This window comes from Hyaena hyaena, unplaced genomic scaffold (assembly GCF_003009895.1).
Source record: "Hyaena hyaena isolate Hyena2069 unplaced genomic scaffold, ASM300989v1 scaffold_1639, whole genome shotgun sequence".
NCBI classification, from domain to species: domain Eukaryota; kingdom Metazoa; phylum Chordata; class Mammalia; order Carnivora; family Hyaenidae; genus Hyaena; species Hyaena hyaena.
Window position 1 is genome coordinate 168,143 of NW_024082273.1, and position 17,440 is coordinate 185,582.

Consider the following 17,440-nt stretch of genomic DNA (forward strand, 5'->3'; position numbering starts at 1 on the left):
TAAAAAATTAAAAAAAAAAAAGTCCATAGCCAATGTGCCTGGGCTTGTCTTAGAGCTGCTGATTACTGGCATACCAAAGGGCTAATCTAATCGTGGGTTTAATTGCCTGACTAGCACCCTAGACAGAAGTATGTTACTAGAGGTGTACCTGACCCTGGGAACATCGCCTAACCTTGGAAAAGGAGATAGCTGTCTATAGGAACCTCTGGGTTGCCAGGTTTTTCTCTTCCTCTATGCAGAAGGTCTGCACCAGGTCGTAAGATTCCTGTGGATTTCTGATAAAGGAAACTGTTCTCCTTGTCCTTGCACTATGTACCATTAGAGTGGTAGTTGTTGGCCACACACTGAGCTCTTCTGAAAACAGTCTCTCACAGACCCTGAACAACTAGTCCTCCATACCAAGCCGACTGTTATGTGTTGGGTCATGGAACTAACACACACAAGCTTTGCACAGTTATCCAGCCCTTCTTCTACAAGCAGGAGTCAGATCTGACCCTCTGACATATCCCATCTGCAGGATGGTATAGCCTCACCTCTCCTCAGTTCCTTGATAGAGGACATGGTGCCAGAGGAGATCAACCCTCTCCCAGACCACTTAGTAACATGGAGAGCCCCTTAGGAGCAACTGAGTGAATAATTAAAGGCAGTTTATATACTTTATGGGCTATATTGCCACTATTTTTATACATGATGGAACTTGGTGGAATGTTGCTGCTTTTCATTCTTATTCAGGATGTCCTTGATAAACAACAAGATCTAAGGATCAGCACAATTGGCCGTACATCAAGCAGTCACCTGAGCACCACATACCGTGGCCAGAAAATGGCTCTGTATGTACATTTTTATAAACTCTTGGTGTATTATGAAAGAATTGTTTCCTTTGAGGTAAAGCACTCTTGCCTCACAGGGACCTAAAATACAAATCAAGGTAACAGATGTTACTATGTGTACTAAGGCCACAGTTCAAGTCTTTGCCAATATACTCCCTACCCCCTTTGGAATTTCAGAGATTACTGAAGGTGGCCAAGGCATTCATCTCACTTCTCAAAATAGGCAATATCGGGCTCTTCTAGAAGACATTCAGTACAACTTCCATGTTCCCAGTACACCTCAGGCAGCCAGTTTAATTGAGAGGCTTAATGGCCCCTTCAAAGAATTCCAAAGAGAGCAAATAACCCCCTGTGATTGCCACACATATGGTTTAGCCTAAAGCCACATGCCCTGGGGACATGCAGTCCCTGTACTAATGCCACACAGGTTCCTTAATTCCCTTTATTGGCCATAAAGGGAAGACCTCTAAAGGTCATGTTTTTGAAGGTCACCTCACTATGTGGCCCTCCGTGTTGGGCACCCAGTAGCAGATGTATTAAATTTAAAATATGCAGTTTATGATCTGCTGAATGAGGAGGCATAAGCCACCCATACAAATCTGTCAGTCAGCTCCGCATCTGAACTTCCACTTTGGGGAAGTAAAACCCCAGGGTTATTTTGATCAATAACACAGTTTCGACACAATCACACAAAGGAAGTAAAGTCACAAGGTTTCCTACTTACAAATCTCAGGGTGGGAGCAAAGAGCCAGGGAAAGGGCAATCCCCTGTCCTGTCCCAGGGCATGAGAAAGCAGGAGATAGAGAGCAGGGTAGTAAGTACCTAGAAGATGGTTGGGGTGGAGATTGCTAACTTTTCAGTGGCTTAATTCTAAGTGGTTGTTTTAAAAGGTGCCCCAGGAAAAGCAAAGCAGGAACTTTTGATGGGAATCCTAAGCTTAGGTCCTTATCTAAATGTCCAGACTCTGTCTGGGTCTAAGCAGGGTTGTCATCCTGTGAAATGCCTAGGCAGCAACTCAAAATAGTTGTTTTTCTCATCATGCTGTCTCTTCCTCCTGGTCAAGTGCCTACTTCACATCTTAGAGGTACTTCTCCTACCTAAAAATCTCAGTTCATCACCAAGGTAAAAATTGATGTCAAGACATCAGAGGGTCAATTTGGTATGAGGGCTAAAATTAAAACCCACAATATTATGGGCCACCTTGACATCTGGCCTATCTTAGAGTTCCTTGAATGGTCTAATCTCACCTCCTGCATTCTCCTCTGGAAAAGAAGATCCAAAGAGCCAAGCAGCTCTGCTGATCAGTGGGACCAGGCTCAGTTCACTCTTAAGGAGTGAGGTTTCATTTCCCTGCTAGCTCCACTGAATTCTCCCTGGTCACACCCTCTAGCAGGAACCAGAGAGAATACCTCCCTCTTGATATCAAAAAAAGGCCTGCTTCTCATACCCCCTGGACGTGTGGCCCTGTGTCTGTGTGATATCCTTTTCCCCTAGTCTGTGAAAATATGTGACTCATAAATTGTTGTCAATTTCATCTGTCTATCCAGTGTCAGATGTCGTGTGTTTTCTATCCCCATAACCCTAAGATGGAAACCTCTCCCTCTCCAACAGGGTGAATAGTTGACAACTAAAACCACCCTTTACCTACCTTCTTATTTTTCTTTCAGTATTTAACTAAATTAGTTGAAGTTAGTTGATGATGATTTTATAAAGTCTGGTTATTCAGACCTATTCCTGGTGAAGGAGCAGTTGCTAAATGGGATTTCTCTGGGAGATGTACTCATATTTGTTTGACTTTAGTTTTGCTTATTCACTGCCAACATAGCATGTTGTTAACAGGAATAAAAATGCATATGTTAAAACAACATTTTATTCTAAATATAAACCGTAAAAGGACAGTCAAAACTGTCTTTAGTTTCTTAGGCCACATTGCATGGTGCCTTGTACATGAGAACCATCCTTAGAAATGAGCATGTGGCATAGGGAGAACATTGAAATTTAAAAATATAAAGTGAAGTTCTAGATGCTATAACTTATTTTTGTATTTTTTAAATATAGTTACTCCTAGGATTTCAAGTTAAAATAAGACACAGGGACTAGAAATGTAGCCTGGCACAGGTTAAGAATTCAGTCAAGAGATAAGGTTTGGACGTTAAGTTCATGGTTATGCTCTTCCATCAGTTGGTCTACATTTGTCTCATTTTCTTCATAGATAGGTTAAGGACCAGAATATTTTCAAGGATTTGCTCTGCACTAAAAGTCTATTATTCTGTGGGGTCCATTTACAAAGAAGTAAAACAGAAAATAAGATTCATTGCTGATAGAGTTTAGATGGGAGTTGATGAATAAAGGTCAAACAACATGAAGGTGTTAGGATTTTTTTAAAAAATCTGCTGAAAATGTTATTTGAACTCAGATGGAAATTGAATATAAATAAATAGATTTTTATGATTCTTATATCTTTATTTTTATTTATATACCTTCCTCTTTGTTACGTAATATCATGCATGTGTCACAAAAAGAGTGAGAGGGTTTGACTTAATCTGCATCCTTTTTAAAATTAGTCAAGACCCCTTTTGGCATATACACTAGCCAGTGTTGCACAGGGGAAAAAAAGGAAACCCTTAAAAACATTTCTAATTTACATATTACATATGTATAACTTATTACATATGTAATTATTTCCACATAAACATAATGAAAAAGTTCCACCTCAGAGATGTAATTTAAATTTTTCTAGTAATAATATATTACTATACAGAGAGTAAACTAGAATACATTAGAGAGACTATTATTTGATATAAGGATAAAAATCTAAAATTTTATGGTATGCTTAAATATAACTTAGTTCAATTTCCACTTGGTTAGCAAGCATAGCAAAATTGAATGATAAAAGGAAATTAGCAAGTCCTGCTACAAGTAAGACTACCGCCCTCACAACTCTTTTTCTTTCTTTTATCTTGCCTTGTTTAAGTACAGCATGATCCACTCAGGTGCACCCAAAACCCCAGTCACAGTTACTTCTCCCTCTCCTTCATCAGTCAGGGAGCAAGTATAATCTGTTTTCTGAAATGTCTCCCAGCTCTGTCCATCTGCTCCATTTTTACTAGTCCAGTCCGCAAGTTAATTGTGCTCGCTTGCTTCCTAGCTAAAGATTCACAATAGATGTCTTGTTATCTCAATTTCTTTCTTTCTTTCTTTCTTTCTTTCTTTCTTTCTTTCTTTCTTTCTTTCTTTCTTTCTTTCTTTCTTTCTTTCTTTCTCTTTCTTTCTTTCTTTCTTTCTCTCTCTCTCTCTCTCTCTCTTTCTCTCTCTCTTTCTTTCTTTCTTTCTTTCTTTCTTTCTTTCTTTCTTTCTTTCTTTCTTTCTTTCTTTCAATATTAATTTTGAGAGAGAGAGCTGCATGAGGAAAGGGGCAGAGGGAGGGAGAATTCCAGGCAGACTCCATGCTCAGCACAGAGCTGGAGGTGGGGCTTAATCTCATGATGCTGGGGTCATGACATGAATGGACCAAAATTACAAGCCAATTGCTTGGGGCGCCTGAATGTCTCAGTCAGCTAAACGTCCAACTTCGGCTCAGGTCATGATCTCACAGTTCGTGGGTTTGAGCCCCGCACCTGGCTCTGTGCTGACAGGTAGCTCAGAGCCTGGAGCCTGTCTTCCCACTCAGTGTCTCCCTCTCTCTCTGCCCCTCCTGCAACCACTCTCTGTCTCTCAAAATAAAATAAAGACATAAGAAAATTATTTTAAAAAGTCAGTTGCTTAACGCACCGAGCCACCCAGGTGCTGGTCCCAGCTTTTCTTTCTTTCTCTTTTTTTTTTTTTTTCTGTTTTTAATGTCATGAATTATGTCATAACATTATCTAAATTTGTAATGCTTCATTATTTGCAGCATTTATTTTCATCTTTTAATTATTATTATATCTAATACTGAAACAGACTCTTCTAGCACTAAAGGAAGTATTGCATTTAAACTAAAACTGTGCTTTATATCTAAACTTTAAAAATACCCAGTATACCTTGATCAGTCCACCTAACTGATTTGCAGTTGAAAACATTCTTCCCACCTCAGTAGCAATACTCTTGATGAATAATCACAGTGTTGTAAACTTGTCATATAGCTTTATGAAATGTTTTGCCAGTGTCAACTGATTCTGCATGATCTGTAAACAGTATTTCCAGTTTCTCTCCTGTTCTGGTTCTTATCATTGCAAGCACATTTTCTTAAAATTATTGAGACACCTTTGAACTCAGTAATATTTGCACACATTGTCATGTAAATCCATACATCCTTGTCAGAGAAACAATGCACACAAAACGAGCATTTACAGAGGCATCCCAATGAGATAGTTTGGTATTCCTAGATTTTAAAATAAAATTTATATATCCTTTCTCTATTTTACTCCTTCCTAGGGTCCAACATATCACTTTACCTCATTCTTTATTGTATCTTAATTAGAGTTACCCAACTATCATTTAATTTCATTACTTTTCTCCTTATTTTAACTTAGGTATCTAGATGACTACATGAACTTTGAAAATCATAACTGCTTCTCAATCTCTTAAAACTTACTGGAGAATAAAGAAAGACAATGGTTAAATTCTCTTCCTTTCTTTTTGGCCTCACATTTCTTTACTTTCTCTCTGTAATTTAACTTTACTTCGTACATTTTATTGTAGCCATTGTGTTTTCTCTTTGTGGTCTGTGTAACCCAGTATAAAATAAGGCTATTATCACAAAACGTGAAAAGAAATTGACCATTGATTGCCCACATGTGGAAAAGCTCATGGCAGTGTTTTGAAGATCAAATATATCATTGTCTTTCAGCCAAGCATTCTGATATTCTAAATATTAGTTAATAAAGGAGCACAGAATACATGTTTGTCTATAAAATGATTCCCTTCATGTATTCCTCCATGAGTCTCTTTTTTGTTGGTTAATACCTCTCTCCATCACACACACACACACACTTGCACACACTCATGCATACACACACAGACACACATCAACTTTGAGAAAAAAGATATTGCCAGAAAACCTTGAAGTCACCCTTTCTCTCCATTGTTAATTAGGAAACACAACTAAGAATATAAAAACTCTCACACTTTCAGGATACAAATCAGTTTCAGGCTTATGCAATTCACCACACTAACACTTGTTTTCTTCTCTTTTTTCATGATTAAGAGTCACTCACAATGATAAAGGGAGAAAGAGGAGGCTGACTGTGTTCCAAATTAGATAATTGCAACATTCATTAAATGTTTCTTACTCCCAGGCAGACTGGTTGAGCAATGACCCAATGATTAGCAACTGTTCTCAAAGAAAAGTAGGTGTGTAAGATGAAACAAAACAAAAACAATTACACAATGTTCTCAACAGAAGTTTTTACATGCATTGATAGATTTCTTTTCAAATATGAATGCTCCCCTTGAGACATTTAGTCACAGATTAATATGACTGCTTTATTTAAGAAATTTAAAACCCTAGCTTTCATAATAAGGAAATAAAAATTGTGATTAAGTAAACAGAAAAGAGGGCAATAAAACCATTTTGAACAACCCAAGGACAGCTCTGGAAAACTGGGTCTGCCCAGCTCAGAAATTACAACTTCAAGAAGTCTACAATTAGAACCACTGGGGGAAAAGATCCATTCGATAGAGCAGATACTAAAAACTGCAGATTTGGGGCACCTGGGTAGCTCATTCGGTTAAGCATCGGACTTCAGCTCAGGTCATGGTCTCATGGTTCATGGGTTTGAGCCCTGCATCAGGCTCTGTGCTGACATCCAGCTCAGAGCCTGGAGCCTGTTTCGGATTCTGTGTCTCCCTCTCTCTCTGACCCTACCCTGCTCACATTGGCGCTCTTTCTCTCAGAAATAAGTAAAAACATTAAAAAAAATTTTTTTTTAAACTGCAGATTTACACGGCAGCCCTTTAACTAATCCTGATATAATCTTGTTTGTTTACAGGTCTTACTGTAGAAATGAAGAAAGACATTTCTAAGCTCTCTAGGGTCTTGCTTTCCAATAAGGACTATTTGAAAGGGGGCATCTTCCACAAGCAAAGTCAGCCAGACAAGCAGAGCCCAGGCCCTTACCAGAGCATGTCAGTTACCGGAAGGACAAACTGTTAATATTTATACTAACAGCCAGTATGCTTTGGGGAATGTTGTGAAACAAAGTGGTTTTCTTTTGCTCTCTGAGACCACAATCAAAAACAGACAAGTAAAAACCTTCTTAATGCTATTCTTTTACCTGCTGAAATTACTGTCATCAAAATTGAGGCCCACACTAACTTTCCTGCACAGACAGCAGCGACAGAATCTTAAAACTTGCAGCTCAGGTGGTGAACTTTATTCTGCTTTGGCAAAAACTAACCCCTCACTGTCAGACTTTTTTGTCATCCTGATGGTCTTGGCACACAGCAATTGTCTGCTCCTGAGTCAGAAAAAAATAAAGGCAAATAGTGGTTGTAAATTAAACAGTTGGGGCTATGGGAGACCCAAGATGATGGTTCATCTTGGCTCCCTAGTAAACTCCAACTTTAGAATTTTGCATTCCTTTATCTGCCATGACACATTTAAGATGACTCAAATTATGAATAAACATTGGTGTAGCAACTTCTATAAAATTGGGAAAACAGTTTACTACCAACATCTAACCTGTCAGATCCATAGTACTGGAAAAACTATTTTTGTCCTAAGAGGCCTCAGACTTATGGCCTCTGGTCCTTTTAAGCACCTGCAGCTAGACTTTATTCAACTGCCACTTATTGTGGGTTATTGATATGTATTTCTTATTTTATTTATGTTTCCAGATGGTTTGAAGCCTCCCCCTGCCACAAAGCTGATGCTCTCACTGTGGCAATGAGATTATTAGAGAATGTGTTTCCCACTTGGGGTATACGTTCCGCAATCTCCAGTGACTGAGGCACCCACCTCACTGGATAAATCATATGAGCCTTAGTGAAAATCTTCCAAACTTCTTGGAATGTTTGCTGTCTCTGTCATCCTCAATCATCAGGCAAGGTTGAGAAAACTAATGGGATCATCAAACTCAAAACCTCTAAACTTATTGAAACACTGGACTCCTTTGGCCTAAGGTATTGCCTCTGGCCTCACTGACTATTCGCAGACCCCTTTCGGGCAACAAACTAACTCTACATGAGATAGTCACCAGTAAACCAATGTCTGTTGGTATACACCTTCCTGCTGATCCCTCGTCATGTTAGTATGACTCATTACTGAAAGTATTTAATGTCTTATATTAATATATGTTAATAAATATGTAAATAATGTCTTATTTAATATCTTATATATTATAATTGTTTCATGTCTGTAAGTATCAACAGGTTAAAGAAGTCTTCCGAGATCCCAAATCAAAAGAATTCTGTTTGTTGGTCATTAGCTGAAGCCTAGAGCCAGTATTCTGAAAACATAAAGCTCAGCCCCACTGGAAGGAACATTACCAAGTCCTTTTGACCACTGACACTGCTGCAAAACTAGAAGGCGCTGAATCTAAGGTACACATCTCACAGCTAGAGAAGGCTTTACCTGACATCTTGGCCTGTACAGATGCTGAAGACCCCTAAAATCAAACTGACAAGGAATAGAAGTAGCTGACATCGGTGTAGACTGCTTCCACCCAAGACACCAGATCCCCACTTCATACTTTAACTGAACATGAAAGGTTTTTCACCACTTCTCTTTCTTTCCTTTATGCTGGCATTGACCTGGAAAGATAACACCCTCATCCATATTTCCTACACCATTGCTAATGGGGGTGAACTCCAGTCAATCCCTCTTAGAAGTCTCTTACCAAGTTCCACTTTTATGATCAGTATATCCAGTGCCTTGTTTTTTCCTTTCTCCAGTTATAACTGTATTTATGCAATTAGATGCATATACCCATGTAAATCTTTGTACAATCCCACCCCACATTGCCATGAGTATCTGGATCAGATCTGTCCCCAATCACTAAGGGATCTCTTCAGCAGCACCTATCTTTGCAAGGCATTCAGAACAACTTTTTATTTCAGGCTATGAGATTTACTTTCTGAATGTGCTGAAAACCTTATTGACCTCTGGGGTGAATGGGGCAAATGCATTATTGTCTGTAAATGAATCCATTAACAGCACCTCTTTAGTGGGAATGGTCTGTGGCCTAAATGGGTTTATCTTTGTGTATGGTGCTTATCATTCTTCTTAGACCTAAATACCTAGATGGCTGGTACACACCTGGGCAATGCCTCTTAGGTCATTCAACTGTGCCCCTAATTTCCCACAGACTAACTAAGACACCTCATGAGTTGACCCCCCCAAATTCACACCATAGAGGTAGAAAGAACCTCTCAGGAGGCACTCATGACTCACAATTTGCTTCCTTTGGCAGGGCCATACTTCCCTGGCCAGGAGTAAACGTAAATGAGAACATGATCAGAAACCTCTCCCTAATTCTTGAAGATATTGTAGAATCTGATGCTAAGACAATAGCTACCCAAAAAAGATCTTTAGACATTTCTGACCAAGGTAGTTCTTAAGGACAAGATAGTCCTTGATTATCTTTAAGCTCAGCAAGGAGGTGTCAGTGTGGGGCTGACACCAACCTGCTGTACCTGGATTAATACTTCTGTGGAAGTTGAAACCAGGTTATATAAGATCATTGAATAAGCCACTTGGCTTGAAAAGGTGACTCGTTTAGGGCGATCTTTCTTTGACTTTTTTTTATTTTGATTGGTTGGGTTTGGGGGACCACGGCTCCAACGTGCACTCCACACATTAAAAACTATCCTGCCTATTATAATCATAATAATCTCATTAGTGCATTGTATTCTCTCAAAAGCTTTAAATGCATGTTCACAGCTGCTAGCTACCAAGAGAATGATCTCCCTAAGACTGAAATTTCAGAAAAGAAGCAAAGAGAATGACAAATCTAAGGACTATGAACCTGGACTGATGACCTATGGAAACCACACAAAGAAACAACAGAAGCTGCAAGTGGTAGCCAAGAGGGGTACTAATGCCTTCAATTTTGATCACATCTCTCAGTCAAGCTGACAGTCTGATCAAAAGGAAGGAATTGTTAAAAAGGAAACCGCACGTCCAACATGGAGTTACTTCTGCTAGGCCCACATCACCAAATGCGGGCTTTATTCCTAACCTAATTGTAGTTTCAACCTTCCCCAGGAATGCAGTCTTAGTCTTAGTTGGTCTGGAATCCTCGGCTCAGCACCAGTGAAGTAATCCACATAATAAGTCCCTGTTAGCCCCTCAAGGGAGGCGATCTTGTCTGAAATAGTCCTTTATTTTGTTTATGCTTCTCTTGTCCTGGCTTTATATAACCTTTCCCTTTCTGTAGCCCTTTGGAGCTCTTTTCTACTTGCTAGATGGGATGTCAGATTTCTGAATTGTTCAATAAATCCAGTTAAATCTTTAAAATCTACTCAAGTGAATTTTTGTTATTTAACACTGCCCAAATTCATTTTATGATATACGTCATATGCAAAAAATATGATTCTGTCAATTATTCAGTAACTCCAACAAACATTTATTTGCATGGAAATAGAAAGTTATTCAAAAAGCACATTGGGGGTCAAGGGAAAATATCAGGTAAATATATCCTAGTGCAATCATACATATATATTTTGCAATAGTGGGGATAGAGGGCTATTTGAGAGTTGCAAAGGGGGGGGTAAAGATAAATGAATGGGGCTCAGCAGCTGTGAGTTTTACTTCCTGGACTCCATACCACCAATAAATAGAGAGGCAAAGGTGAACTGAGTTGATGAGTAGATACCAAAGGCAAGTTAACTTTCATTTTGCGATTTTGCAAACAGGGCTGCTTAACTACAACTCAAAAGCAGTGTGGAGTTTTGAGAAAGGAATGATTTCCATTTATAGCCTATATTCCATACTTTTGATAATCAAGAACAGCGATAAAGTGATGAAAACCAGTATTAGTAACTAAATATACCACTTATTGTGCGTTAGCATTGTGCTACGCATTTCACACACGTCAGTTCACCTAATTCTCATAAGAATTTCACAGCTAAGTGTACTTCATATTTTACAAAGGTAAAGATCAAGAATCAGATGTGCGATAACTTTTTGAAAAGATCTCCCTGACTTTCTATAGCATTAAAGAGATTTAAATTTGAAATAGTGATCATATGGTGAGGTGCTTTTCAAACATTTGGGTAATGATTCACAGCAAGAAATAGATTTCACATTGTGACCTATTTTACACATGTATCAGAAAAAAATGTTTCACAAAGAACTATTTGTTTTTACCATGAGTGATGTGTTTTCATACTCTTCTACTCTACTTTTTTCCTATTCTATTTACTTATAGTTTTGCTTTTATGTTATTGTCTTAATACACTGAATTACTCTTGTGACCTACTATTGGGTTTTGACCACAAATTTGATTACTTAATTATTTGGCCGTTGAATTATTTAACATTTTCCTAGCGTTTCTTTGGTTCTCTAAGCAAACTAGAATTTTCATGAAGGCAGATATTACTATGCATTCCTACCTCTCCTCATTGTTGGACCTTAATTAGAAGTGCGTAATTTAACAAAATTCAATTTTTATGTCTGCAAATTCATAATCTTGGCTACATAGAAGAGTCCATGATATGAATCCCAGAAAGGGTAAAAGTAAGGAATAGGAGGCACAGGTCTAGGGGAACAAAGCAACTTGTAACTATAGCTGTTAACATTCTCTTGAGAATCATTCCTGTATATTTTTATTAGTTTTTTTCCACCATAGGGTTGGCTTTATTAGACAAAAAGAGCAAGAGAAATACCTAGTCCTCTCCCTATCCCTTGTTGCTTCATAAAATGAATTTTCTGTTCAGGTATGTGTAGTTTGAACTCAAGAAGATCAGTTACGTAAACCACACACATTAGGTTACAAAGTACACTTTTCTCTTACCTTTTAGTTATTTCAGAATGTAAATTTCTGTAATATTCATCCAGATTATTTTTTACGTTATTAAAAAACTATACCTTAATGTATGTTTTCTTCTTGGATTATGATACCCATATGCATTTTTTTTCTTATGTGTCCATTGATTTTAAATATGAAATAATTTGGGTCTAAAATTTTAGATAGAATATTTTCCTCTTATTGCTTGAAGGCACTCATATCCTGTGTAAAACTTCTATATTACTCTTTGTGGACCCTTGGTATTACTAAAAATCAAAAAAATTAAAAAGAAAATATAACATTAGGTGGAAAATTTATATGTATACTTAAAATATTCATTGTGGGTATCATGAGAATCATATGGAACTAAATGCCTACTTTAAAAAGTATAAATATCGCAAAATCTTTTAAACCTAGCATATGTTTCTTTGAATGAGACTCAGTTTTGAACAGATGTCCCCTTAGACCTGTTATATTAAGACTAAAATTACTAAATCAGCATTAGTTGTTTTTAAGCTTAGGGCCATATTTTGCCACTGATTTTTATTCAAAGCTCCCACGGGCGTCAGTGGAAGATCCATGCATGGAAAAATGGCATAATATGTATCCTAGTTTTATTTATTTCATATGTATACAGCAGTATAAAATAATATATTACATTTACACTCATTTTACTTATGTATTATTATAGCATTCACAGTAACAAACACTATAGTTAAGATTTAAACTCATCTTTTGTTATAATACCCTGTTTTCACTCACAGATAACTGTCTCAAAAATGTGTTTAGAGCAGAAATTCCCTGCTTACTTTCAGCTCTACAATGTACGGATGTATTGGAAGTCTGAGTTCTATCATTCAGAAATTTTTGAGTCTCATGTGAAATATTAATATTTGCATCATTAATGCAAACTTTTCATGCAACTCAAAAACGTCTGAAGTGTAAAACTTCAAACTAAGCATGTGACAAGTTTTCAAGAAATAAAAGTCATTTTCTAATTTTACAAATACTTAAAAAATAACAGTGGTTAGAAATACATGCATGCACACTAAAGGTATTAGAATTTTAGTCATATTATTGCCTGCAATACTCTGGCGGCACCCATCTACCAGCATCCTCATAGAATGCTATAATCTAAAACCTATGCCAAGTTTTAGAAGAAACAAAAATACTCTATTGAATAGAAGTTTCACAAATTACTGTATAAGGATTTTGTTCGACCTAGCAGAGGGATATTCCTTGAAGTGCTAACAATATATATAAAATAATTTTACTACTCCATGGCATAAAAAATATGGAATTTTGTCATTTTCTGTTTTTCCTTGTTAAAAAGGAACATAAAAAGGATGTTAAGTGCAAAGCCTTTACCACTACAAAATTAGAGTTGAAAAAGATAAAGAACCCAAGAAATTGCAATATGAAAAATATAAGATTTTCAGAAAAATTATCAAGTATATCAAGATTTGAAATATTTTTGAGTTCCTCGGGTATTAAAAGCACACATAGAAATATGAGGGGGAGAAAGAAAACCACACGAATGACAAAGAACAGTGCTATGATCAGTCAGCACCGTAAGTAATTTTCTTTATCCTGCCTAACAGTTGCAACATTCTGACTGAGTAGATGTATTAAATATGAATTACACTCCAGTAAATTATTTTTGCAAACTTAAAATGGCACAGTTAATAGACAGTTATTGAAGTTTATGTTGAGAATTGTGAGGACTTTTGTTTCTCTTATTGGAGAAATAGGAAGGTTTCTACAGTACAGGAGACCGGCTGGCAAATTATAACACTATTAAAAAATGAAACAGGAGGAAATTAAAATAAAATGGGAGTAATTCAAATGCTTAACTCTTCTACTATAGTACTTAATTTGCAATGTTTGATAAAGGCATTGCATTTAATATCTTCAAAAAACAAAATATACATATTCCTTAATATTTCCCAAGAAAGATGATACACTTACAGTGATACCATTATATATGTAAAGTAATTATGATGTGATACTTAAATATTTGATTTAAAATGATTTCACAAAATTATGTTCACATAAGAATTAAAATTTTACACATGGAGAAAATATTTCTAAAAATTGTCGTTTGACATACCTTTGAAACATTAAGACACTGTTTCCACAGGAAAATATTTAGACATTTTTACTACTTTAAAACGAACCATGTTTATCAAGGAGTAAATGTCATGATTATTTGTCTCTGAAATTACAGATGAGATATAGTCTAATAATTTAGATAGTATTTTTTGCTATGTATAAAATTATGTGAGACTAGATAATAAGATGACTAGATGAAACAGAAAAACTATTCTAAAATTCATTTTCATGGTAATCTAATACCTGTTTTTTTGGAAACCTTTAGTATTGATTGGTTGCATTTTTCTACTTTATAGTCCCCCTCTCATTGGTAGAAAATGTTTTAGCCAATTAGCTAAAATTATATCATTACTCTATTGTAACTTCTGATTTATTCTGGATGCAATTCATAGTTAATTACCTAACGGTTTAGCATTTTAACAAATTCTATCTTTCCTACATATTAGGTAAAATTTTCTTGTTTTTTATTGTTTCTTTTTGTAGATTAATGACATAATTAATAATTAAAATGTAAATTAGAATAACTGTTACTATGATATATAAAAAACGAATGCATAAATATATGACATGAAAAGTTTGTTCAAGGGAGATGATATACAATGACATAAAAGGCTAAATAATTAAAGAAACTTTCTTAACGTTGAATGAAAGAATATAAACATAGTATATGAAGAGAGTATAACCTTATTTTTAATGCATGTGAGAAGACAGATGGATGTGTGTTTTCCCCCATAGTTGGAAAATGATGAATGAAAGGTTTTAATTAAAGCAGAGTGATCCAAAAGAAAATCATTTTCTTGTTTAAAAAGCAATTACAACAAACAGACATTTTTTCCAGCTAAATCATATAGAAACATATCCTTATTAAAATAGTCTATCATTCAAAATATTAATGAAGTAGTGTCAAAAGTTGGAGAAAATGTTACTGCTGCACTTTGGTGAGTGTATGTGCTTTTGTGTCATATGTGATGGATTAGTTTTATGTATTTTTAAAAGGTCCCCCAAAGACTGGAACATTACACATATTATTTCAAGAGATAAAATGATTGGTATTATGACATATTAATCTCTGTAATTTGATAAAAATCAAATGAGTGATGCCAAGATACCACTCAAGTATACATATCAAGGACCTATGAAAATATGTATGTATTTTAATGTTAAATTGAAGGAAAATATTCCCATTTACATCACCATAAAATTAGATGGGAAACATTTGTTGTATGTTAACGTTTAGTGTGCTCTTTAATAATATAGCACAGTTAAAACTATTACTGAATCCAGAAGATGAATTAACAATTTAGGTAATATTTCAAAATAATCTGTAATTTGGATTGGGCAAACATTTAGAAATGTGGAAGCCTTTTTTAGAGGGGAGCTATGAGAATTCTGTTTTTTGCTCACATCCTCTGATCTTTCTCTCTTAATTAAGCAATAAACAACAGCTGGTAAAAAGAAAACCATGTAAAAGAAAGGAAAATACATCTAAATGAATTTAATAATTAACTTCATGGACATAAAAATAAAAGGCAAGCCTAACCTTTCAAGGCTGACTCGAAGAATTTTCTCATTAATAAAACACTGACTATATTTAAGCTATAAACCTTTCACATGTAAGATAATACCGAAACAATAATGTACCATATTTCTATCTCCAAATTTATGTAACTTATTTTAAATTTAGAGATCACTTATATCTTATAGTTACTCTTTACCAGTTCAGATATTTATATATCTCTATATATTCATATAGAGTTATAAATAGATTTTATATTCATGTGTCAGTGAGAGTCACACAACTATGTAAAACTATGTAAAATAAAATTCTGTGTGAGTTATATGGTTGAGGACTTCTTACAATAGTAATCTCAATTACGTATTTTACACCACAAAATGTACAGATACCCAGTGTTTGTTTTGTTTTTTTTTTCTAACACAGATACAAGTGAATTTATAGATTCTTTATAAAAGCTTTAAATGATTCTAAATTCAAAGCCATAGAAATAGAATCGAAAGAATGTAGATTGTTAGATATTTTGATGTTACATGTTCAGTGCTCTTCTGATAACATCGACAGCTATATCTTTGGCATTGAAAATTCAGTATGAGTTCTTGACAAAATTTTGTAGCTTAGAGCTTCATTTTCTTTTAAACAAGGAAAAACAGGGTTGAATAAGATGAAAATTGGGAGGGAACTATTAATGATTATTCTTTTCTTAGTAAGTTTATCTTTGGGACCCTGAATTACCTTCACTTTACTTACTATATGATGTGGACTGTATGAATCCATTTAAAAACCAACTGAATTGTACCACATTTTAGGAAAATTATGTAATATAATATATATATTTTATATTTATTTAGAAGCTTTGAAATAGTACAGTAAACACTTTGCAACACGGTGTATAAACTACAGAATGTCTTTGATATTTTGTGGGTCTTCAGAATACAACATTTTTTATAACCCACAGGTGAAAAGAACATAATCACAATCTCTCTTGTAAAGTTGGAATAGTTTGGGGAACACTTGATCACACAAAAAGAATATAAAACAGTCAAGTTTAAAACAGTGATATTGCATTTATAATGCACAAATTTCCTTTATCTTTATGACTGGCTTCTCGTGGTGAATATAAACATGTAAAGGGCTCAGTGACATTTGGAGAGAGAAAGATATATAGTGCTGTAAACAGGCACACACTGATCGGAGAGGCAAAAGCGGTTGCCTCTAAAGTTTCTACAGTTCTGCACATTTCAACTCATTTCTCAGGCCTGCTGAGAGCAATTAGGTCCTATAATTGGCCACGATGACTCCGCCGGCAATCTAGTACTCGGTTACACACAACTAACTGATGGCCAAGATAATGAAGTTGAAAAGTTGATGCTTTTGTTGGTCGACTTTGTGCAAATCATGCTGCTTCAGGTAAATCCTGTAGAATTGACTAGCATATCCTTTTCCGTGCTGTGAAAAAGAAAGAAAAATACTCTAAGAAAAGAAGCCTGGGTTTGGGAGTTTAGAATCGCATGTTACCGGAAAAGAAACAAATACAGCTGGAAATAAGTTGTGTCCCTATACCAGACTCACGTGGTGTCAAAGTACTTCAGTGTTAACCTTGGTTTCTAATAGTCAAGTTGCATGGCTTTCTAAGATAGCTTTCTAAAAATGCCAATTTTGGTATTTTAGAAAATGACTTTTGTGTGGGCAATGTATACTTTATGTACCAACCACCAATTATGTGGAGATTAAACTTTTAATGCAGTTTACATACAGAGCAATCCCTAGTTCACCACTTATGCATGAAGAGTATAGAAAAAAATGTGTAAACATTCTAGAACGAGCCTTTAAAATATCTACAAATAACTGGTTATATGTTCAATAGAAAAAATTCCAAATTATATATACTAAATCAACATATCATACAGAAAACTGTACCAGAAAATGTTTATGTAGTTAAAAGGTTAAAGAATGCTTCACATTTTCTAGTTTTATTTCATTATTTATATTGTGTAAAAACCAAACTTTTTAATGTGTACAGAAAAAAACTAAACTAAATTTATCCGCTAAATGGA

The 17,440-nt window shown here is 35.5% G+C and overlaps 1 protein-coding gene across 2 annotated transcripts in view; it reads right to left on the reverse strand.

The window, feature by feature from the left end:
- The window catches only part of PCDH10 (protocadherin 10), a 61,418-nt gene that overhangs the window by 5,533 nt on the left and 38,445 nt on the right, over positions 1-17,440 (reverse strand). The window contains exon 5 of one of the 2 annotated variants that reach the window (XM_039224437.1): positions 16,244-16,832. The exons of the other annotated variant lie outside the window; for it this stretch is intronic. Coding sequence (XP_039080368.1) covers positions 16,813-16,832 — 20 coding nt within the window. The 3' untranslated portion in view covers positions 16,244-16,812. Of the gene's footprint in view, positions 1-16,243; positions 16,833-17,440 lie in introns of those variants that run through there. 2 annotated transcript variants of the gene reach the window in all.